Source organism: Nyctibius grandis, chromosome 9, assembly GCF_013368605.1.
Source record: "Nyctibius grandis isolate bNycGra1 chromosome 9, bNycGra1.pri, whole genome shotgun sequence".
NCBI lineage: Eukaryota > Metazoa > Chordata > Aves > Nyctibiiformes > Nyctibiidae > Nyctibius > Nyctibius grandis.
The window spans coordinates 39,687,372-39,714,018 of NC_090666.1; the positions used below are offsets into that span (position 1 = coordinate 39,687,372).

General features: G+C 38.8%; 1 protein-coding gene across 19 annotated transcripts in view; it reads right to left on the minus strand.

Annotated features, from left to right (window-relative positions):
• GTDC1 (glycosyltransferase like domain containing 1) overlaps positions 1–26,647 on the minus strand; it is a 217,474-nt gene that overhangs the window by 140,533 nt on the left and 50,294 nt on the right. For all 19 annotated transcript variants that reach the window (XM_068407984.1, XM_068407976.1, XM_068407983.1 and 16 more), the window contains one exon: positions 15,895–16,095. In XM_068407984.1, the coding sequence (XP_068264085.1) occupies positions 15,895–16,076 (182 nt within the window). In that variant the 5' untranslated portion in view covers positions 16,077–16,095. The remainder of the gene's footprint in view (positions 1–15,894; positions 16,096–26,647) is intronic.

The window sequence follows — 26,647 nt, forward strand, 5'->3', positions numbered from 1 at the left end:
AATCTGAAATACCAATACAGAAGCATGGACTAATAGATTATTAATTTATTACAGTATTAATAATAGCAGCAATAATATTAAGAATGGGCCATAAGACAGAGTCAAGCACGCCCTTCCAGGTGAGAACTGAATGGGCAGAGTTCAAGTGTGCACCAACAGCCATCCAGATGGATGCAAATTCGTTCAAAATACATCTTTTCTCATTTCATACCCCCTCTCAGATCTGTTTTCTCTATATTACCCTAGGAAACAAGCCTCGCAAAGGGAAAATAGGCATTCTTGTTGTTCTTAGAAGCAAAAATACGTATGTGTAGAGTTATATGAAGGGCCAGAACATCTCCAATCGCTGAAGGCTGAATGAGTCATCCACTTCAGAAGAATGACCAGTAATTAAACAAGAATCTGTAAAGCTATTAAGTGCAAGTATCAATTTTAACCTATGACACCGAAGGGAGAGCATCTTCCTATGTACTGAAACCGTCAATATATCATACAGTGGAGTCACTTGCAAAACAACCTCTCACCTAAGGAAATTCTTCTCCTTAGGAAGGCAAACAAAAACAATCTAAAATATTTATTGCCAAAAATTTCATCCCTGTTCCATAAACTGCTTAAGAGACATGACATCATGCTAACTACCTAGACCCGTCTGGTTGATAATAGTCCCAGATTTCAGGCTGAAGACTAAACTGCAGGAGCGTGAAAGGGTACGAATCTACAGGTCATCGCAGATGCTGAACACAAATCTAACTCACCAAAGCCAGAGCTGACACTCCAGCAAATACAGAAGGTCTGGCGGTGGCAGAGGCTGACACCACAAAAAGTCTTGCAATGCTTTTGCCTTCTTTTCAGCCTCCTTGGACTGGAATTAGGAAGGCTTTTCTTTAAACAGATCTGACCTAATTGCTCCATCCTCCAGTCCCTGTATTCCCAGTTCTGCTTTTGTATGGAAAGACATCCACAGCATCTGGGCATAATTCCTGATGCGTTAGCAAAATAATTAACGAGCCCCATGCCCTGATGGGGCGTTACTGTCCATTTGCTATCAGTTAACACAGCAAGCTGCATCTCCCTTTGCTCCATGGTTTCTTCTTCCACATTGCTAGACCTGAGCTACATGATCTTAAGCCTGTAGTGCTTTCCTGAAGCACTTCCTTTCATGCAGTTCATTTCTGACTTGTCTAGAAGTATTTGTCCATTTTTCCCTTTCTAGCCCCTTGCCAAGCACTTGGCAATCCAATATTCACAAATCAGGCTTCAAAAGACTCAATTCTGAATCGTCTTGACTTAGGTTGTGACAAGAAGGCACAAGGACCCCCAAACATATCGCTCTGTGCTTCTGCAGGAAGAAGCAGATGGTCAACTTCCAGATGGCTGCCAACCTCGTCTCACCGATTTCCACATCTGTATCTTGAATTACATCTCAGAGGATGGTCCTGAGACAGACTGCAGGTCACTGCCCATGGCTCCTGGCTTAAAGCGTTCTGCAAAATGCAGAACGACAAGGCTGAAAAAAGGTTAAGACTAAACTTCGTAGCAGGGCATAACTGAAAAAAAGTTTAAAAGGAGACATTAAGGAGAAATCCATCTTAAATATATCTATTTCAAGTGTATCTCAAATCAGACTTTTTCTCCCCAGACACAAACATCCCTTGCTTTCCATACAGCACCTTGCAAACCAAGGAAACGCCTCAGCGTTGGTCATTTGCACCTAACAGGAATTAAGATGCAAACCATGAAAACCCAACCAACCCCGATGGTTTTGCTTTCACCCACAGCTGAGAACAGGCTTATTTTTCAGCTTCCAGACCAAAAGTCCAGAACAACACTGCAAGAGCAGTCACAAATGGGTTTGATCCAGCTTTAAACACGATAAACTTCCCAAGACTCAGTGAAACAGTGGTCAGTGAATTTTAGCTTGAAGTAGCCAAAGAGTAATTTGTGAGATTTGCATACCATCTAACCCTAATTTTAATACAATCACAAACTATATGGTCTCTTCATATGAACTTCAACCAACTCCTCTTTGGGGCAGTTAAACTTACAATCTACCAAGAGGAAGGTAACAAACCAATTTTGACTGCCGCAATAAGGAGCTGGTAGGAATTAATGATTTCATCAGTTTTACAGCATATGTTCTTCTATAGTTTAAGTAATAAATTCAAAAATTAAAATGTTACTACTTTATTACTCTGAGTGCATAATCTCCTCAAGAAGACTATTTCCAGACAATCAAAAGAAAAGTGTAGTTTACAATAGGAAAAGTGAGTATATCGCATTTCAGAATCCATTAAAATATAAAATTCTGGTTACAGGCGCAACAATCTGCCTAATTAGCTTTTCCTAATTAGCAGGATGCTCTAACCTCTTTAATAAGACTTCTGTGGACAAAATGTTCCATATTGGTTATCCATCTGAGGAAAAAACTAAACAAGTACAGCTAATAGAAGAAGTGTGGTTGGGCTTTGTGGTCAGAAGGCTGCTCTGGTGCATTAATACTGGCAATCTGCAAAAACATGAAATATTCTGCCTTAAATATACCACTGCTCACACTACAAATCCCTCTAAAACTGGCATTTTAAAGACAAAATTAAAGATGTTACACACAAGAGTTAATGAAGTTGCAGTTCTAACAGCACATGCTTGGAGACAGAAAAAAGTTAAAAAATAACGGGTATGGAGCAAAATACACTGTGGAAAAGTGAGCTACAGAGATAATGGGGAGGCAAATCACACTATTTCTCAAATACCACCACTGTGATCAAATACCACAGTGATGCTGTAGCAGCCCAAAGCGTGGCTGTGTAGTTGCGTTCCTCCACTGCAAAGCATTTACTTCATGCACAGTTTTTGTACCTTTCTCTTCATGATTCAGAGTCTTAGTATGTACCTAGTAATTAACATGGAACAGTGTTATCTTCGAGTCCCATCTTATCCAATAAAAAATATTCTCATTATTGCTATATATCTACCACATAATTCAAAAACTACTGGTTAAGAGAAATGCAGAGCCCCAGCAACATCTGTGGCCAGAGGCAGATGCTCAAGATAAAGAAAATTCAGGCCCCTGTTTTCTTAGGGGTTTGCAGAGCAGCTGCTGAGCTTCATCTCAACAGCTGAAATGTCCTTTATACTGCTTCAAAATGCAGGAAGCACACAAGTATCTCAAACTCCCTCCTTGCCATCAATTCATTCACCCCGCTCGCTCAGACATACCGACTCCACCCATGCTCGGAACACATTGGTCTCATCACCCACCAGTGGACCTCTTGAAGGCACAGGAAAAATTATTATATATAAGAAAACTTCAGACCCATGTGCAAAATATAATTTAAGAACAGTCCCTTGAAAAATGCCTGCTAATGACAGGAGGTACAAAGACACCATACATACTGTCCTCAAACATGCCTGAACTCCAGAGACCCCGTGCAATCTACAATGTCAGTGACCTTCCATACAACTGTTAGCATTGGAAATTAGTATTTTAGAAGTATAGATGCTTGGTTTTTAACACTGAATGTATACTCCACTCATCATAACATAGCATGGCACATTAAAATCTAGCTTTTTATCTGTATTGATATGCAAAAATATATCAAAGTCTACACCAGAATGACTATTAATTCAATGCAAGGTAGGCTTTTAATTTCTAACTCATGATGCAATTTTAAATAATTACATTAGACTCTGATTTTCCTGTTCTGAAACTCCTCTCTACCACCTCTGCCTAGAGAGTTTCCATCTTCTTGGGCAAGACCTGAATTCAAAGTACTTCAGACCTAAATGCTTCAACAGCCACAGAAAACACTCAAGTTTGATTCCAAACTAGCTTGGGGCCATAAGATCCTTCACAAGGCCAGCATTAAACCTCACAAGAATAAGCACTACTGCAAATCAGACTCCACCTGTACAGCTTTGAGTAGATGGTAACGCAACAGTCTAGAGTAGATAGCCACGAGGCCTCTGTAACCAAGTCCTCTTCCATACAGGTCTCTTGACTGATATCTTTAAGACATCATCTAAAGTGAACAGTAAACACAATGGTCAATTGGCCCCAGACAACTGAACTTCTCTCTCAATCATGATACTGAAGTTTTGTGCAAGTAATGGAGAGAAAAGGCAAAACCAGCAGGGTCAGCAGGTATGACCTGCATGATACAAGGACAGCTATGAAGTTACTATTTCATCCTGTGATAACTGAGAGTCAGAAATACCAAGAGATGAGCAACACCCGATGGCAACGCTGGGCTAACTCAAGTCACTCCCAAAGCACCTACCCAACTTCTTTTTCCTCCCACTTTGATACCACACAGCTAAGACTTGTGGATGTAACAATAATTCAGAACCAACTTTAGTCTAGGATGAGGACAGCATAAAAAAGTAATTTAAGAGCTAAAGTCAAAAAAAGAACACACAAGAAAAAGGTCAGCCTACTGCTGAGGACTAAAAAACTTCAAAATCTTGCCAAATATGGCAAAATAGGCTGTTTTTAGAGAACCCCTGGCTCTCTGACCAAAACCTTCACCCCCTCCATCCACACCTATTAACCTCCAGCGTGAGCCTCAGCCTGCGTTAAGATGAACTGGACATCCTTGAAGGAAACCAGCTCTAAAGCACACATTCCTTTTTTTGTCAATGGCTACAAGGCAGACAGAAGCTATGTCTGGCACTATGAAACGTACAAAGGAGCATCCTTCCTTCAGAAAAAATATCTTATTTTGGCTCATCTCAATATATTACAGAATAGCTATAGCAAGAGAAATTCTCCAAGTTAACTTAAGAATCATTTCACTCTAAATAAATAAAATAAAATAGAACACCTTCCTTACATTTTCCCCAAAATTCATCTGTTCTTGCCTAAATTTAGTATCTTTAGCACTATTTCTCCAAATTCATTTGGCATATAAAATTTTTAGCTGTTATATCTTTAATAAAATTGATTACTGGGAAATTTCTGCATATGCACAGTTTAAAAGAATTCTATTCCTCAGGGTTTAAACATAGAGATGTCGCTGTGCATGATAACAGTTCCATGTTTAGTGAGTTACAACTATTCTGTCACGAGCGGGAAACGCATTTTGCTCACAAAAGCCAAAGGCACTGTCAAACCTGCAGCAATCTGCAGAACAGTAGGAAAAAAAGTGCCTGCAAACTAACTGCTACTAGATAATGGTCCCATTTATCATTCTTAAATTCCAGCTTTAATTAAAAATGCGATATTCTCTTACATAAATAAAAAATTGCAGATGTTCTCAAATTACTCTTCCATTTTTTTAGTTCTTCCATATATAATATACATAGTATTACATGCATTTAAAAATTTCTTCATGTTATTACGTAATACTTAATTCCATGAAGATTTTTCCATAGTCCAAATAGACACACATCTTCATTATATACAGAATATGTAACGTTAAAAAAATATTTTCACTCTTAAAGAAAACACAAGTTAACAAAACTCAATAGGAATACTGCTTAACTGCAACAAAAATTGAAGTTGAAATAAATTTTCTATTGTTTTACTCGTAATAATTTATACCTTTTTAAAAAACATTTGATAAATCACAGAATCACAGAATCAACCAGGTTGGAAGAGCCCTCTGGGATCATCGAGTCCAACCATTGCCCTGACACCACCATGTCAACTAGACCGTGGCACTAAGTGCCATGTCCAGTCTTTTTTTAATCACCAGAGATGGTGACTCCACCACCTCCGTGGGCAGCCCCTTCCAATGGCTAATGACCCCTTCTGAGAAGAAATTCTTCCTCATGTCCAACCTGAACCTCCCCTGGCGAAGCTTGAGGCTATGTCATTAGTTTAAACAATTTAAGTAGTTACATCAGGTAAAACTGGCATAAAAGAAGTGTTAGGCCCACTCTAGATACACCTTTCCTCACAGTAATTATTAGAAACAATATGTTAACAGGTATAATTTCTTCCAGTAATTCTACAAAAAGAAAATCACATATTTGCTGTTGATGTGACATCCATTGCTGTCTCCTTCGTTCTTTCTTCAAGTTGCTATTAGACAGAAATAGAAGCTCTGGCGTGCAACAAGTAAAATGGAAATTAAGAGAGCTAAAACCAAAAATGATGAACAAGTAAGCAAGGTTATAAACATAAACAATAAAAAAAGAGTGCTCTGAAATGGCAGGCATTCTTCAAAATGACTGTGTCCACTGGACCATCAGAGTATATGTGCAGGAGGGAGGGAGGAAAAGACAGGGACAAAGGACAGAGGCAGGAAAGGGAAAATACCATCCAAGGGAATAAGGAGATTGCAAAAGCCTTCCTCATAGAATGATGAGCAAAAAAAAAGCCTTTCGATTGCTTTGTATTTGTTGAAGATATTCAAATGAAGAGACATAATTTACATAGAGCCTCCATTTTTTTGAAGGGCGGGTAAATTAATCTCCATAATGCTTCGAAGCATACCAGTAACAGGTACCATTCCCAAGATACTCGGGCTGAGTAGTGTAAGAGGGAAGAGGAGGAAATAAATTGATCAAACTGCAGTTTGGGGGAGTCAGAATCCGGTATTAAATTAAACACGTTCCATTGTATCGTAATTTGGCATACAGATTGAAATCAAACTACAGCTTAGGTGTATGTTGTATATCTAGAGAAGAAAAGATATCATAATCCACAAAATACAGTATTTTATGGGTCAATTTAGATTGGCATTTCAGTTTGAGAACATTTATGAAGCAACTCTCACAACCATCCTCACCCAGCGTGCCTCAGCTCACATCAGAGTGGTCTCAAAGATTATGAACTGGATTTCTTCAGACGAAACTAAGCCAGGAGGTGATGCTCCTGGAGAGCATTTAATGGACTCCAGTCTCCTCTTATGGACATTCAGTCCTTAAAAACCAGGCTACATCTGGTCGGAAGTAAAAACCCCTGAAATAATGTGCTGTGTGGACATTGGACCAGGAGCACTTCACTCTACCACCTCTCCACAACCCTATCAAGCTGTGCTACTTATTAACAGGTATCGCCTACCTACACAGTCAGGTGCACACTATAAATCTATATACTGTTATAATCCCCAAGGAATCAAGGAGGTAAAACCAGAAAACACCCTTGGGCACATTTTCTAGAGTGACTATGCACCATCTCAGCGTCCTCAAAATCCACGCTGAAACTCATGCCACCCACAGGAGATGCTCAGAGCCCACAGCTGGTGCGAAAAAGCGTCTGTAGAAACATTGCTTGAACTTCCAGCCTGGACCACCCAAGCACGTTGGAGAAAGCTTCTACCCAGAGGTCACAGTAGTTGTAGTCAACGGAGGTAAGGTGAGCAGTTACGGCGCGAGTGGAAGCGAAACCAGCCGCACAGGGTTACTGAGCTCTCAGGTACGGGCGCTTGGGCTGAATGAGGCAACTAGAGGCAACTAGAGGCAACTAGAGGCAACTAGAGGCAACTAGAGGCAACTAGAGGCAACTAGAGGCAACTAGAGGCAACTAGAGGCAACTAGAGGCAACTAGAGGCAACTAGAGGCAACTAGAGGCAACTAGAGGCAACTAGAGGCAACTAGAGGCAACTAGAGGCAACTAGAGGCAACTAGAGGCAACTAGAGGCAACTAGAGGCAACTAGAGGCAACTAGAGGCAACTAGAGGCAACTAGAGGCAACTAAGTTCCTGATCTGCTGTAGACTGGCAACCAAAGATGTCCTCAGCAACCTGAACCAAGACTTTGAAACTTCAATGTATTTGGGTCAGGTTAATGCTTGCAAATAAAAAAATTTTAAAAAAAAAAATTTAGTGTCAACATAGGTCTTCTCCCAAAACTGTTTTGCTAAAAACAGTTTGCATAACGTAAGATTTCTTTTCATTCTATATCAATTCACAAAATCCGGCCAAGCTGTGATCACTTATTAAGCTAGCTAGTTACTTATGACACTGAAATATAAAGCTATAAATCCAAATCATGTGCAAACCAAAAAACTGACAAAAATTGTATTATTTACTTCTGAGGTGAAAAAAAAAAATCTGATATTAGGAAAAAGCAGCACAGAAAATAAAAAAATTTCAAGATCTTACTCTTTATTAGATGCAAATCAAAAGCTTTGTTTCTTTCCCTTTGGAAGATCAAATTAGTGTTATGGACTGAATGACAATGAATTGTAGAAAGTATCACGTTCTTTATAATATAGTAGTGTATATGTTTGTTATTTGAAAATAGAAATGTAATCCATAACTAATCTAGATATAAAATATGTACACAGCAACCATTTAAAAGGACAGATAAAATACTCATTAAAACCCTAAGTGTAGAAATACTGAATCATAATGCACAATTTGATTACATTTTACTGCCAGTAATGTAAATATCAATTCTCCAGGTGATTCATAAAATTCATTTTAGAAAGAAAAATAAGGATTTCACCCGGCACTCGAGAACATAAAGAAAAACACATGTTAGGGTTTGAAAAACCACACTGGTTCTTTCCTTGTCTCATCAGAATATTCTTCTGGAATTTCAGAAAATCTTTTACACATCAAACGGACAACTGCCGTTTCACATTAGCACTTTCTATAGACACCCACCAGTCCCAACCAGCATCCTTCCAGTCCTGCACCTCTCCTTGCATTGTGTTCCCATCTTATTTCTGCCAAATTTGGGATCATATATATATATATATATACATATATATATATATATATACACACACTTCTACGGACATCAAAGGAAAGAGCCTGGATTTAAATTCATCGAAAATCTCTTAACTATCCAAATCGTGAAACTGCTTAATAATGGGATTGTATTTAAAAAAAAAAAAAGCATGTTGGACAAATTAAACAACTAAAGTTTTTGGAGGGAAGCATGCATGTGGGGGTTTCCACACAAAAACCTGTCCCTTTTAAAATGAATAGCTCCCAGCTGCCAGCATTTTATCTGAGGCAAAGCTGATTAACGCCAAGTGAACATTTAAGATCACATTGCTGTCTGCCTGAATACATTTCAGGTAGTTTACTTAGGAAATTATTTGTCCTGTTTCTTAAAAGAGGGTTTGGATTTTTTTTGGTTGTTATTAGATTCCTCCCCCCAAGTTTTTTACACAGCCAGACCTAAGAATAAAAACATTTGCTCTTCACTGGCCGTACTGTACACGGACTTCGAGCGCCAGAACGTTGTTTCTGCGCCGCAGCAGCAAGGTAATTAATCTGCCCAACAAAGGAGACCCCACCTCCTTCGCCGGCTTCATGAAACTTTCAGGCAGCCCCTCTCCGTCATACTGAAAAGTACATTTTCGCAGTCTAATTGTGAGCAGAGAAACCACAGCAGCGCTGCAATCCTCAATAGGAAATGATTTTGCCCTTAGACCTTACTTAATTTTTTACTGGATTACTTCATTTTTACTGGGTTAATTTTTTGACCAATTAATTTTTTACCTTTATTTACACTATCTTCCCGATTAAAAAAAAATCAATTATAGAATTTAAACATTTTTCTTTTGCTAACTTTATCAAAGCATTGTTTTTTATTAGTGATCTGATAAAAATCATTCTCAAACACATTTGGTTACATGCTCTTCTTTAGAAGTTTATTTTGAACGATAACATTTTCAGAAGTCTTCAGAACAGATTTAGGGTGATACTAACCCAAATCACACAAAACCCAGTTTTACCTCCCCACGTTACACACTTCCAGCATCAGACAGCCTCCAAGCTCTCCCTCACCAGAGAGAATTTCACCCCTGTTATCCGGGCTGGGACACCCTCTATTATCCAGGGCTACAGAAGTGGAGAGCATCATCTGTGAGAAGTGGTGGAGCTTCATGCCGTTCCATATGGACATACCTTCTCATTGCTTACACTTGAAGCTGGCTGGTGTCCAGCCTCTGGTCAGAAGTCACGAAGTTGTTTTAGCTCAGTACACGGTGCCCGTGTCTCGTATCTCTGTAGGGTTTATTAGTCGAGGCTCCACGCAGCGCTAGGATGGCCATCTGGCCCCCGGTGCTGAGTTAGCTCCCAACCTGCTAGTTCAAAGCGTGGGCAGGATGAACAGGTATGTGTTTGATTTGTTTAAAGAAGAAAAAAAATGCAAGCAAGTTTAGCACTAATGAAATTAAAGTAGTAATGAACCTTTACTCAGCTAGAGAGAGTAAACGAGGAGCACAGAGCTACGCAGTGTCTCCTGTACCCTCCTTTGGACATCTCTACAGCAAGGTAAGAACGTCATTATTTGTATCCGTCAGTGAGGCTACAGGAATGAGTAAGTTACACCCACATGTTATTTTTAATCAAAGATGAGATCTGAACCCCACGTTCAGGGACTACTGGCTATTACATCTAGTCACCTTATTTCTTCCTCCCTTTATATCAACTAATCAAAGTACAAAGGACAACTCACCAGCCTATTCTCTAGGAGCACAATCCACTGTATCTGACATAAAACTGCAGTTAAAACACACACACACTTTTTAACCTTACACTGAGCAACAAAGAAATGGCTTGAAGCTTAGAAGAGCTCTGGGCAGAAAATTATTCAGCAACCCCAGGAAGGTGAGCCACATCCCATCTTCTAATGTAATGAAGTTGAGCAATAAGACCAAAATACACACTCTTAGTAGTTGATACCATAAATGAGATTCAAGTTTTACTCATCTATATACAGAAGTAAACACCATAAAAATATGCCACAAAAAAAAAACAGTATCAGGTAAACTTTTTTTTTAATTTGCAGGTAGGTGGTTGTCTTTTATTTAACTAACATACTACTCACACATACAATTTATTTATTTCTTACCTGAGTTTTATTAGAGACAAATGCTAGGAAGGCCTCTAACGCAGTGAAGATTATTCTACTTCCTACGAACATTATATAAAGCTGCACTTCCAGCATTTGACATAAAGATGTAAAAAGACAGAGATGTTCCCAGCACAAATGGGCATCTACATATTCATCTTTACTGAAATGGCTGAAATTTGCCCTGCCTTGCTCCAACTTACATCTTCAACCATCTTCCCCAGAACATACTAGTCACAGGTACTTTTTGAAAATAAAATATCTACAAAACTAAGTACTCCAGCTTACGAATGCTCACACACACAAGCTGTGTTATGTTTTCAGTGGGACTGCTCATACGCTGAACTATTCACTGCAATAAAAATTTACAGGATCACAATTTTTAAGAGGACACGTAGGCGACACCAGCCCATCCGTTAGTAAAGAGTTCACTCTACAATAACCTATTTTCTCCTTATAGAACAGAGTGAAAGCATCAGATATGAGACAACCCTAAATTGAGTAGTCTTAAGTTATTAAAAAAAAAAACCCACACGCATCTACATTATATACTCTTAGAATATACTATACATGGCTGAACACCACACCCCCAGGGTTTAGGTTTTTTTCAGAGCTCTATTAATTGAATACAACGATTCGTTTTCTCTTTTGTAAAATGTAAAAAGCATAGAGTTTGTCTTTAAAATATAGTTGTCAAATATCAAGGGGTATATATATGCTAACACTTACCCCAGGCGTATTTCAGGGCTAGAGTCTGTTACAAATAAAATCTTTATTCATATGAACAGCTACCTGGGGGGCAGTACTGAATGTTACACATATTTATATATATATATATATTTTTTTAAATAATCTAGTAGTCCTATTGAAACAAACTGGAAGCTACACTGCATTTAGTCTCTCTGTTTTGCAGATTTAAGTCTTATATTCCTAACTTTTTTGGCTTTTAATTACTTTCTGTAGAAGATGTTCCCTAAAATATAAAATGCTTCCATCTAGTGTGTCGTCTCAACTGTTTTATTATTTGAAATTTAAAAGATTTTTCATGGTAGTAAAGAATAGAATTACAAAAAAAAAGCAACTTTTTTTTTTCATTAAATTCTGCAATAATATTTTCAAAGTTGAGAACTTTCCTTGAATTAAGAAGGAAAAAAAAAAAGGCTTAAAAAATTCTTTTTTGTAACGTGCTTTCCAGAATTACTGAATACTCACTACGTGCTATGGAAAACAACTTGAGACAAGATCAGACACTTACATTTATCAAAGAGTTTAAGCTGTCTGAAGCAAGCTGGGAGACAAAGCAGACAACGCAGCAGCCCTGCGTATTGCCAGCAGCCTGAGGAGGTCACATCTCCTTACTGGACCTTCCTAATTTATGGAATGAAAATGATAATATTCCATCAACTGCTAACAAAACTCTAATCGTTAAAAAACTTGCCTAGAGAAAGCAGACAGTAACACTGCCCTTTTTCAGTGCATTTCAAATGCTATAATTTAGAAATTGTCACCACAAGGACGAAACTCCTTGTACTAACACAACGTCCAAACAGACACCTTCTTTCCAATTAAGGAAAAATCATGTGAGTCCCTGTATAGCAATTAAGCTCTTAAAACTGCTCAGTTCTGTGGCTGCTGTACATCAATATATTAAGACCGTCTCAAGTTTACTAGCCAAGTATGCCACCTTTAACAACTCTCCTTATGGCCTTCCAAGTTGGAGGGACTCGCTGCGTGCCTGATCTCCCCCATTCATCAGGGCTTCTGTCCTCCTTCAAGGAGATGAATGAAGATGTGAGCTGGTTTAACGACATACTGCACAGTGAACCCTGCCCATTTCCCATGGCAATGAAGCCATGAAAATAGAAAAGCAACATTTTTCTAGAGAAACAGAGAACAGCCTTTGCATTGGGGAAATAATATGTCTATGCACTGCTGCAGAAAAAATACTAATTCTCAGAAACCTTCCAGAATAGCTACACATGTTCCCCTTGAAGGGTGAGGACCACTTCTTGTAACAATTCTGGGTTAAGTCTCATTTTTGCACGGGAACATCACTTATTGCACACCAAGACACTGGCTGCATGGTTCACAAAAGCTACATTACATGCACTGCTTGTTATCAATTCAGCTTTAAGTCTTGCTCAAGGGAGTACATGTCTGTTCTCCAATAAAAGTATTTGCAAGTTCATCACAAACTCCCTGGTCACTGCAGAGCATCTGAATTCGACATCTGTGCTTCTGCACTGTGTGCTCTGCCTCAAAAACACTTTTTAAAACTGTTCTTTAACTCACTGAACATCACTTGAAAACTAACAAACCTGCTTCCTTCCCATCATCAGATTATATATATAAAAGTATACCTCTTTTAAATCTTATATTACTGCTGTATAGATGTATAGCAATACCAGGCTTATTAGCATCAGTATTATTTCTCATACATACCAGCACCTTGAAATAAAGTACAGTTTGAATACAAAAATTTAGTAATGCAGCTCTGTTACCAAAAGCGTTTGCACTCGAGATATTTGTGACCTTTCTGTATTATTAAATGCACAAATAGAAACAAGGTATTTAGGAAACAACACATTTCTGAAAATCACTTGTAAAAGAAAATTTGCATTCTACAAATAATGTCAATATTGTAAATAATGCGAATTTGCTATTTCCCACGACCTCACAAGAAGGTTGAAATAATTGTGTAATTCAAAAAACACACTCCTGCCAGTTTGCAATGAGAATTTTGTCTTAAACTACTAACTGTGAAGCAGATCTTTAGTGGTTACTAGCAAGCTAGAAATACAAGAATCATTGCTAATTTTAATCAATGTTTTTTCTAGTAGGAGAGAGTAGTCAGCCTTATTAGGCTGCAGTCTGATGCACTTATACTTTGTTTAATAAACTACTTGAAACATTCAATAACAAAACAAACATTAAAAATGTGCAAGTAAAGTAGAAGGTACCTCTAATCAGTTTTCTTCTCACCAGTCACATCAGCCCTCATTCCCAAAATTTTATCCTGCCTCTGAGGATAAGGTACATACTCTTTTCTAAACATCACTTATTTCTGAACTTTGACTATTTGATTCTGTCTGATCAAACCCTAACAGCAACAGCAAAGAAAAAGCTTTCCTCTCTTTAAGATGCTCTATTGGTTAGATCAGATTTATTTGCTGTCAGTAAAGGTTATATTTCACATAAGTCTATGACAGATTGCAAGTTTATTAACTTCAAGTGAGTTTTCAAGCTGCTGGGTCGAGGATTTTTTGTTGGGTTGGGTTTTTTTGTGGGGTTTTGGTTTGGTTTTTTTCTTTGTCGTAATTCCCTCCCCATTCCCCCACGATGTGGGTTACTTGACAAATTGGAGTTAAGTTATCTTAGGTCAATGTAACTGTAAGTTAAACTAATGAAGTGTATGTCTATGAGTGATGTCTGATTAGTTTAATACAGTTAGTGCTGGACAGCTTGGGCTGCTGACCTTGAAGGAACACAGATAACATTGCGATGCGTTGGAGGATGTGGTTGCGATACAAGACAAATTTACATAACAGTTTGTCATATACACTCCTCCAAAACAAAATTGTTGCAAAAGGAGAGCAATAGGAAACCAACACTAAATGCCTCATGAAAGGCAAACCGGGGAAAATTAATTATATCCTTTGGCTGGACATGGTAGCTTATTTTAAACACAAGCCAGAAGCAGGCACAGAAAAGGTGTACGTTTACACAAATGCATTCCAAAATGGATTAGACATTGTGTTGGGTAACACTGTTCAAATGCAGCCTTCTGTAGCACAAGGTCTACTCTTGAAAAATATTGCTTCCCCAGCCAACAATGTCTACTTGCTCCTGGTAACAAATACCAGCCCCAGTTCTGAACTGTAACTAGTTACCACATCATCTAGGTGTGCTCAGAGTCCCGCTGAAGTTCATTCCGTGGCTGAAAAGCAGATGCTTGAGCTCAAACATCCCCATGCACAAACGGTCTCTCTCCATGAAGGCGCAAAGTCAACTGAGTGCTCCTTTACTACCCACGCTGTGATGCTCTGCTGGCACCCTGAGCAGAGCACACACCGCGCCACATCACTGCTCAACACAATCATCTTACCACATCTCAACTGATCAGGTAGGCCAAGCAAAATTGCTGGGTTTAAAGACAGCTCGGTTCTGGAGTGACTGATTCTCACTACCTGATAGCTATCTGTTGACCTAAATAGTCTGCTTTTATCAGTCCAGGTTCTAGCTGATAGAAATTTGCCACTTACATAAATGCATAATTGACATCCACAGTCACTAGCACATTACAGAACCAGACCATCATTAAGATAAAACTGCTCCCTTAATCCTCCAGGTCAGCCTGAGTAGTACGCTCTGATAAATCAGACTGGCTAATAGATACAGTGGAGGGCAAGTGAGGAAGCTTGCCATGTTTGCCTCTGTGCCATCTTTCAACCTAATCTGTAAAGCACAGTTTAAACCTTCCAGTATTACCAAATTCACCTGATAATTTTAAAATAAGAGGAACATATACATGTGTACAGGAAGAGGTATCCATATAGTTGCATTCTTAAAGACTCGCAAGGACTAGCGATGTAAGACAAAATAGTCTAGGAAACTCTAAAACATGGCAGTAATTTCCAAATTATACCCCAAGAAGTCAGTGCAAGAAGAAAAACTTGTATTGTCCACTGCAAGTCTCCATTTGCTCACACATATACACTTGCATGCACATAACCGAAGATTCAGCTCAAGAGACTTGGTTGAAGGCCTCCCTGTAATTTCATCATAGGGTAGTTTGGGTTGGAAGGGACCTTAAAGACCATCCAGTTCCAACCCCCCTGACACAGGCAGGGACACCTTTCCTCTAAACCAGGTTGCTCCAAGCCCCATCCAACCTAGCCTTAAACACTGCCAGGGAGGGGGCACCCACAACTTCTCTGGGCAACCTGGGCCAGTGTCTCACCACCCTCACAGTAAAGAATTTCTTCCTAATATCTAATCTAAATCTCCCCTCTTTCAGTTTAAAACCATTCCCCCTCGTCCTGTCACTGCTTGAAAAGCCCCTCTCCTGCTTTCCTGTAGGCCCCCTTCAGATACTGGAGGTATTTGAGCTTAGAAATTATTCAGTTCCTGGGTTACCTGTAATTAGTACTCATTGGCACTGTTTGCATGAAATAAAGAGCAGCAGTCCGTGCTTTCCAATGCCACTTCTTGGCAGGGAGTGTACAGAGGACACAGTCATCTTGCAGCTCTTCCTGGAGAAGATCCATCAGCTGTTTGTGGGAACCACCATAAAAGGCTTCAATGAGAAGAACACTCATCTTCAGAACTGTCTGGATTCTGAAAATGACAACAGAGAAATATTTAACTTTAGAAACACATCTTATTTTTTTATTTAGGAAAATGATACTGGAAAAAGTAGAAGCATATTGCAAGGCCTTACAGTGTCTTCATTTTTCCCTGTGAAATTTATCCTTCATATTATATTAATGAGTTTACTTCAGAAAAGGCTACTTAGCAATTATGATGGCAAAATTATCACACCTGTTAGTTTCAACCATTAAAAGATACCATTTGTAATTTTTAAATGAATCAAAATGTGCAGGACTTAAAAAAATACTGTATTTTGAATTTATTGTTCTGTTTTCAATCAGATATTTAAAAGCAGCTTTACTTTACACACTCACTCTTAAATACATGCAATTCTTCCATAGGTTAGGAAGTAGTTTATTCATTTTTCCACAGGTTTCCCCCCTTTACCCGGCAGTAGATAAAACTAAAGAACAATTCAAACACACTTCAGTCTCACCAGTTAAGAATGGTAATTTGGGTGACAAAGCCAGAGAGCAGCCTGGGGAGGTGCAGGTTGAACATCACCCCAGGACTCTCTCCTGCATGACTGGAAGCTGGGATCGTCACCTGAGCAACACGCTCAGACCCTACACAAGATGTAAACCACATTATATTTTTTTTTTTGTTGTTTTTTTTGAGTACTCCAAAATGGCTTAAGGAAGCTCTCAGCCAAGAAGCCACAGAGCTGCTCACAAACAGGATGCAAAACGTGCTGCCCAAAACGAAGGGAAAGATGAAAAACCTGTGACTGTTGCTCATCCCTTTCATGAGTCACAGACCTGGGGCACTGAAAAGCTGCTTTTCAGATGCTTCGAGCAAAACCATCGCATACAAAAGCTGAAAACAAAACCCTGAAAGGTATTCCCCATCCATGATTGCTTCTCTGATGGTTTCCTTATCAACGTGCCCTAACAAGGGAGGACTCTGTTAAACTTATTTGCTCAGGCTTCGTGTTTGATGCTCTATATTGCAGGACTGTACATCCATTTCCTGACCTGTAATTTCTAGAGGTTTCAGACTGTAATCCGCATCTTCTCAAAGCCGCTGGTGACAAGAAGTGAGAATTCAGAGAACTACATACTCTCCAGAAAATTTCAATCATCATCTCAACCTTGAAATTTAGTTAAATTCAAGTGCAGGTTAAAAAAAATTATGTATTCTGTAATCAGAGGGTAGAAAACAAATAAAAAAACACCTTACAAGTGTACTATAGCTATCAAAACATCAACTAGCCAGCAAGGAAAATCCAAACACTGAATAAATTTAATTGGGAAACAAAATATAAGAAACCTCTAGACAGCTTTGAGTCATTGGCACATCATGGTGCAAGTTGAAATGGCAATGAAGATCTCCTGGGTCATCACAGATCAATCAGCAAGAGGAAAAGTATTCCGTGTTCGGATTTTCTTGCCATAATCCAGCTTGGATTCAGGTTATAATTTGCTCTACTATTCACTCCCCCATCCTGTTTCAAATAAATTATTTTTTTGGACAAATATGTTCCTTTCAAAAGAAAAATTACAGCCTTCTGGAAGCAAAGACTTCACTCTGTTTTGGAGCTTGCTTCTTTTCAGGTAGCAAAGCAGATTCTGATCTCTTTTGCACTGACCTAATTTCAAAAAAAATCACACTTTTGAGATCACTGACGTTTTCTGAATTTACAATGATGTAACCGAAATCATACTCTGTACTCCAAAGCCCTTCTGGAGCCTGCAGGGTAATAACTGCTATAAAAACACAAGCTGTGGTTTAGAATACGCACTATTCACCTAAAGAACAATTTGTAATTAATCATGCTACACTTGTCATCAAATGTCGCCAAAAATTTAACTCAAAGGACCAGAGGGAAGCGCTTTGCAAATTCAGCCCCTAAAAAAAGGGGTACGTGAAAAGTTGGTAAATGCCACCGAGTCAGTCACTCGGGGAGAATGAGCTGCAGTTAATTTACAAATCATTAGCAGTATCAGTAATAAAGTAATTCGTTCATGAAATATCTGATCAAATTGCACTTCGTCAGACTAGTTCTGAAACCGGTTTTATCGCTAGGTTTAGCTGAATCGACAATGTGCTCTTTGGGTTTATTTTGCAACAGTTCTCACTGTACGTCCCTCCTGGGGATGGAGAATGACTGTACGTGCTGACGGGAAGAGGCTTTTTCAGTTCTCGGGTTTCCTTCTTGCTTACAGATCCTGACATTTAGGTTATTCTGCCTTTATCCTACCTTTAGATCTATTAATAAAAACGCATTATGCAAATATTACACAAATATTGCCATGCAATAAACTCCCTGTGGCTATTTACATTGGGAAACTGGGTTGAAATTGGGGACGCATCGTGGAGTGGGTGTTAGACAGTTCTGGCTGCCTAATTCTTCACAGTAACACTCGCAGACCCCACGGCAGCAGCGCACACGGGTGAAAACCAGCAGTGACACATTTTTCAGAGACTATCTGAAGCTCAAAGGCTTTTTTACAAGACTCTCGCTCTCCCAAAATTTAGGTACTGCTCACTAAAATCCTCGCTAGCACTTGTGGGATTCTAGTGTCATATTATCTTTACACATTACCAGCAATACACAACAAATTCAATTTAGAAAAAAACATTATATATGGAGCAACAATGGCATGTTTTGTTCTTGTTTTGGTTGGTTTTTTTATTTGGTTTGGGTTTTTTTTTTTTGAGTTGTTTGTTTTTTTGTGGGGTTTTTGTTTTGTGTTTTTGGTGGGTTTTTGGGGGGGGGTTGGTTTGTTTTTGTTTTTTGGGGTTTTTTTTTTGGTTTTTTTTTTTTTTTACAAGATGCTACTTAAATATGTAACTACTAAAGATTAACAGCAGCACAATATATGTCACACTGACTTCAGGGATTGACTCAGCTGGAACAATGAAAAAGCCAATAAATCTTCTGTTTTAAAAAGATACACTGATAACGCAAAGGAAATTATATTATGTGTAACTAATAATTTCTTGCATTTAAAAAGGCACAGAGGAGGTAGGACACAGGCATTTACCTCATATTTCACCCACATGACTTCCAGTTTTGTTCACGTACAAAAATAACATCTATTATTTTTGCTTTATTTCCCTTGACCTAGCCAAGTTAAGGTAAATATGTACCATGTACTCCTCAGAGGTCTTGAAAAGACACAGCTGATAAATGGCCTGAGAACATTCACCGTATCTGATGGAATGCAATCCTCAATTAAATATAAATCACTCCAGGTATTCTTTTCCCCATTTCAAAGAAAACAACGAATATTAGAAAAACAGAACCGCTTCCCCGTTCTCATTACAGCGCTTCCTCTCCGGAGCCGGCGATCCTGGGTGTTCCTCAAGCCCATCCGCAGGGCTGCGGCACCTTTTGCTCTGAAAATCTGTTACTCTGCCTACACCAAATGCAGCAGCACATTCTTTAGCATATACATTAATAAGAAACTATCTGAAATAAGAAAATCCTTCCAAGTGGTAACAGTGTCAAAAACACTGTGACTAATACAGTGTATATTGAAGAATGAGAAGTTTAGGGAGGTAGGTAGGTGCTGTCTCAAAGCCAGCATCTCACAGCGACGTTCATCCAGAACTTGGGTCATTTGCTTCAGGAGCACGTTGCATAAAAAGCAACTGATGGAGACCCTAAATGGGCCACTGCTGTTTGACCCAGTAATTTTCTTTAAAAGAAATTCTGAGTACTATACAGAGTAATAAATAAATACTTTAATGGCACAGAAGAATTAACTTTTTAACTAGCCACAGAAACCATGGCTTCTTTTTAAATTCTAGGTGAACACCCACTAAAGTATTTTTGTTAACCAACCTAGGTAGAGAAAACTCATCATTTTCCATGATTTATTAAAGAACACACAATCACTCTGCCTTATAAACAGGAGTGTGGTTTCACAAACACCAGCACAGCTCGTATCAGCTCCCTTCACTGATGTATTCAGACAACATAAACTACAGACCATGTTTAAATATCTGTCCAACAGAATAGCTGAGCAACAATCCAAACCCAAAGGAATAACTGTTAATATATTCCATAGGTAGAGAGCTGCTATTAGTTACAGGAAATAAGGTACATGGTTTCAGTAATGATTGTTTCAACGGTCACAGTCCCACACATATGAGAAATTTATTCCACCACCGTATCCAGAGCACACGTGCTTCAGTATCTTATAACTCAACCGACTACAAAAGCCACCAGGTATGCACTGTGGACACAAACATCCTTAAAACCTTTGATGATTTCAGATAAACACACCCTAATGCCCAATACAGGCAAAAACTTTTCACGTCCTGACAAAACGGGGTTTTCCAGAGGACTGTTACAGGGTCTTCACCTTCCCTGCTCTGCCCCGTCTCCCCCCCAGCCCCACAACACGCACCCATCCGAAGCGAGGATGCGGCACATACACACACACAAACCCAGACTGAAAGCCTGCGTTACCCTCCCACTCACGACAGTGACTCACCGAAACCCCAGAGCTCTACCTTAAACACAAATCACATTCTAATGTTTGACCAAGGTTTAACTCGTATTTAGATCACCCAAAAGTACCGGCTCTAAGGTTTGTCATTCCTAAACTGTGTAAGTGCATGAAGCGAGAACGCCGCTTAATTTATCTTTTATATAAATCAACTGGAAAAAGCAAGAAATTCTCTGCTTCTTTTGAGAATGCGGTAAACCAAAATCACTCACCTTTATTTGGACGTCTGCATCAGCACTAATATTAATTTACTGGTGACACCCATAAACCACAGTCTGCCCCATCCACACAACCTGAGAGTTGCAAACACCTACAGAATGCCAAAAACCAGTATTACCTGCAGGCATCGAGGGGGCTGAACGCTGTCTGCACCGAAACCAGCATGGATTGCACTGCCTGCTTCTGTTTCACCGAACACTAAAATACTACATTTAATTTCACTTTGCTTACTATCCACATATATGTTTGCAAAGACTGTCTTTGTTATATTGACAATCAACTCCCAGCCAGAAATAACAACAGAGTGAATGGAAAAAATGGCAGAAATCACAGTGGTCTCAGGATGTGCCCATCTGGGAACTCTGCCTCAAAATCCCTTTTAGTTAAGACTTATTTATTATACTTATTAGAAATACTTGCTTAAAAAACTGCTAAGTTATTCCTCTATGGACTATTTTAAGATGTATTGGAAAGACATATTGAAAACCCAACTGCCTGTAATACACTAAAATATGCAATTATTAATTTTTTTTCCTCATTCTCAGAATTACGCTCCTCAAAACGCTCACACACCAGTGCGAGGCAGGCGTGCATCCCATATAGGTGAGGAGTACAGCAGCGCTTGAGATGATGCAATTAGAATTAAAAACAAAAATTTTAAAGAATTGGTTTGATCTCAACTAAAAAGCAGACTGCGAGGATCGCCAGGTTCAGTTCTTACATCTGTGCTTTCAACCCTGAAATGCAACAGCAGGAATTGAACTCTACAGTTTAAAGATGTCCCACGGTCATTAATCCAGAGACACCCTGACACAAGAGGCTGTAATGGTTCCTTTTGGAGTTTACACATTTAAAAAGCAACATGCTGTAAAATCTGCACGTTCTCCTGCGCATGCTAAGTAAACAATATCGCTATAAATCCTCATGAAAAAGTTGTTAATGCATATGCAGTGTTTGCATTTTAAAACTCAGTATTTAAATTGTTATTTTATCTAGGCAAAGGCACTAATGACCATCATTCCTTGCTGAAATTTAAATTTGGCTTCTTTCAGCTATAGAAAAGAAAAATTAATCCTTAGAATTTTCTTTTCACCTTCTTTTCTGACATAATCTAAGATTGTCATAAATACTTTGCGTCTATACTTCAGCCATCCTCAATAAACACCTTTGAAGATCTTAATCTATATTGAATAAATTATTGCTTTTTTTTTTTTCCAGTGGAGAAAAACATCTGTGTATCACATTTATGGTTAACTCAAAACCACGTACAGCCCCGCTGCCTCGGTGGCGAAGCACACATCCCCCTTTGGAGCACAGCACTCAAAAGACATATTTCCAGGGAAATTTCACTGACTGATCTCCTGATTCCCAGTACATTGTGAACAGCAACTACAAAACACAACTTGGTTAGTATGTCCCTAATGGACCTACCAAGTGGTACACATGGGACTAAGGACTACTCAGAACAGGGTAACAGGGATACCAAATAGTCTGTAAACTATTTTTGCGAGTTCATATTAACAAAGGCAAAGTAAATATTTTTAATATTTAATTAGGAGAAAGTTTTCTTGATTTCTAAGCCAAAAGAGAAGGGGAAAAGACGAAGAAGAGGTGTGATGGAGAACCAGGGCCATGCTCTGCCAGAGAAACAACTACAGCCACAACTACCCATCACCAAACTGAATTACTCTTCCACAGAGTTTGTGCCTCTGCCTCATCCCTTTAATGGTCCCAATAGATTTACAGAAGTCGACACGAGTATGCTGCAGAGCTGTAGATATTAAGCAATCAATTATCTTCACAAAAAGTTCTAACATTATTTTGGGCAGCTCTTCAGCCAGTAACGGGATTTTTTGGAAAAAAAAATTTAGTACAGCTCTAATGCGAGACCATAACCTGAAAGTGCAAGGTTAGCAACTGTATTTCATAGAAAATTAGTTATTCTGATTTAACAGTTAATTATAAGCTCCCATTTGCCATGTAATTCAAAAGCCTGGAATAATGATAACTTACTTTAACAGAGACTGCTAATGTTGTTTAATGGTATGCTGGTTTTATCCAACTTATTTGGACTGTGTTTACAGTGCTAGAAGGCTCAAGATGGTTTACGAGACTCATCTTTTCCAGTACTGTACCTATTACTATAAATTTGATAATATTGATGAACTTCAAGGCTTACATTAGGTTTAAATAGATGAACGATACTTGATTTAGAATATCTCCGAGTGGATAGGGAACTAATAGGTGTAGTAATGGGAGATGTAGCGCTATTATTAAACTTGACAGGAGACATATTAGTTGCTAGTTCCCTATTACAGAAAAAGGACTAGTCTGGTAATAATGGGCTGGCATTTTGAAATTCCTCCAATTTATTAGGAATATGATGAGAAATGTGTTCCACACATTCTGGGCTTCAGACTGGTTTCTGTAGAGAAAGGTAAGCAGTACAACCTGCATTCACAGCCAGTTTAAGGACATAGATGTACACTTGAAAAAAAATTACTTGTAAATATTTTAACTAATTTTATTTGAAAGACTTAAGTCTATAGTTCCTATTAGCTAATTGATTAAAACACAACACACTTGTTAGAAGCCATCATTAGTTGCTCCATGAGGTAATAGAATCACCCTACATCAAAAAGTTGGTTTGTGTTCTACAGCATATTTGAAGTAGTAAAACCTTAAATGAGGAATAGCAAATCATTCTCCTATCATGGAAATCTGGGATTTGGCACTTAAAACCCTCCTCTTGTACAAAAGCTGGAATTGCAAGGGTTAATTTAAGCATTAATTTAAACATTAGGCTTGGTAGCCTGAGATGTTTGGCAGCAACTTTTGAGTGGGCACAAGCCAGATTTATTTTACATTCAGAAACTATCCATTTGAATATGTGATGAAAGGATCTGCATCTTCAGTCACACCTTGAGTCAACAAAAAGAATGGGATGAGATCTACTGTCAGATCAAGTTGAACTGTGAAATCCGGGAGGAGTCCCACACAGAGGAGTATTACTGAGGGACAGATATGTGAACTTGACAACACATGCCAGTAAGGTTACTTCAAAATGAAACTCAATCATGATAGAAAATGGACTTCAAAAGGGGTGCCAAATGTATCTGCCATGTTATGCACCTAAAGACCTGCAATACAAGCAATTTAAAGTGATAATCATGAGGATTTTGCCAAGCTATGAAACACTTCACCAAGTGAAGAGACTAAATCATCAGGTTTTCGTTTAAGTTTAAGCAACATCAAAGTATTAGATCCCTACAGCAGTTTGGATAAGACAGTCTCGCCATTCATAAAGTAACTTCAAGGTTGCAAAGTTACCTGCACAAAAAAGTCCTTAATTTTAACTATTAAGTACTAGAATTCAACAGATGAAAAACATTTTTGGTCTTCCACTTGCCCAACTCTTGTCTTCTCAGTAGAGATCTGAACCAATGCTTCACAGAATCAACCAGGTTGGAAGAGACCTCTGGGATCATTGAGTCCAACCATTGCCCTGACACCACCTGTCACCACTAAGTGCCATGTCCAGTCTTTTCTTAAGCCCCTCCAGAGATGGTGACTCCACCACCTCCCTGGGCAGCCCCTTCCAATGGCTAATGACCCTTTCTGAGAAGAAATGCTTCCTAATGTCCAACCTGAACCTCCCCTGGCGAAGCTTGAGGCTATGCCCTCTTGTCCTAAATAGATCTCATTAACTTCTGTCCAGTCAGCATCATCTTATCTCTGTCAGAAACCACTCGAAAGCTCTCAGATTCAATAGTAAACATCACACAACACTGAACAAGGACTTCATATGGCACTAAACAGTTTTCCATTTTAAGAATATTTACATCCTATTTCCAACTTGACATACAGAAGACGTGTTATCCACATCAATTTACAAATCTAGCACAATGAGAGCTGCCAATTTGATTTAGCTGTGCAGCTTCATGTTTCCTGTAAATAATTTCCCTATAAAGTTTTGACTAAGCGCTCTGAAAGGGCTATAGCAATATTAAAGGCTCTAGAATATGGCCAAAGTGCTTTCTGACAGCTCACTGCAAGTGTTCCCCAACATCTCTGCTGACCCAAGAACAGCAAATCTAATGACTTTCACCAGGTGTTTCCACCCTGTTGTCTGCAGAGCCTGTAAAATACTTCCAAGGATTTGCTTAAAGCAATAAAAAAAAGCTTATTCATACATTTTATTTAACTTTGCAAGTATGCAAAAGTTAAGGGGTCCACCTCCTCCCCAGTTTAGGTTTTGAGCTGATGTTTTAAAAACAGATACTGCAAAAAGAATAAATATTAATGTTTGGGGGAGACCCTAACAGACATGAGAGGAGCATGGCCCTTTTTAGCACCGCTACAGATAACAGCAAAGCAAGGACATGCACAGAGGACATCAAGATGTAAATTTTTTCCTTGAAGATTATCAGATGGGTAATATTAGAAAAGGGTCGTTAAAATGACCACCATCAGAAAGCCTGCGCCTTAAAAACTTTGCTTTTGCTGCATGCAACAATATCCGACTATAGCACATGATCTGTATTGTAGTCTCTAATGAAGAGAGTTAGAAACAGACCTTTTTTTTATTTTACTTCATTATAAATCATGAAGATATTAGTAAAACTTACTTAAGATTTCAGCTTTAGTGTCACTTGAGAATCACTTCTCTACCTATCAAAAAAAAAAAAAAAGAAGAGTCTGAAAAGCATTTACCCTGAGTCAAGTGGCCATGCTCACAAAACTTTCCTCCTAAATTCTGAAAACCCTTATCAAATATCATGTTCATCGAAACCAAAACGATGCTGTCACTCATCAGCTACTTGAACTTGAACCACCAGAGAACCTGCAGAACCTCGCATGCTCCTCCTGCAAACTGGTACAACGTTAAGAACATTAAGTGTGGTTTATAATGACCACTGGGGTGCAGAAAAAAACATCTTTGCTGCAGAGCTCAGAGCTGAAGAAACTATTTTAAGGTCATTACTAGAAGATCCTAACTACTTAAAGTTTAGCTGGCTATTAGTAGGTGCTCTTACTGACATCGCTGATACGATGAAATGCCAGAAATACCATTACAAGCCAACACGAGAAACCTTTTACACCTCATGCATGCAAAGTCTGTGCTCAGTATTCCCACTTCTTCATTTCAAAGTCACAAATATCACAAGTTTCAGCAGCAAGCTAAAGATCTGTTCTGACTCTTACAAAAGATTGAAGGGTTGTGCAGTTATTCTGGCCACTGGGAAATTTTTTGGCAACACCATCAGTTAAGCACTCACAGCAGCTGTAAGCAGCTCTGGGAGACCTGGGAGCAGCATATGCACAGCTTGGAAATACCTTTAAAATAAAGGCAGTGGTTATATCAGAGAGCCTGCCACATGCAATCAGCCTCCAAGCAATGCTACAGCTACAACCTTTGATATTATTTTTCATTATGTTTTTTTTTTTAATGTACAAATAGTCAATTGTGGCGCTTAAGACATTGAGAAAACACACCAGGTACTCATCAGGTCTCAAAACAGTCTTAGCAACTGCTCAGCAGAAATAACGCCAACTTGCCAGTACTCCTGCAAAATCTGCAGCGCTCGCTGTTGCTCTAGATGAAAGCTGTGAAGGCTTTTGGTGTGAAGGCTTTCAACCCAAACACACCAAACAGTAGGACTAGGATCAGGAAACCTTCCTGCCTATTAACCAAGCCACACAACAGAAACTGTTAAGGTGAAACAGAATCATTTATGTACATTAGAATTTTAAAACTGAAAATATAAAGATGCAATTTTTAACTGTTTCTGTCTTTGCTACAATTCCAGTGAATTCAGGTAAAGAGTTTTAGTGTTTCC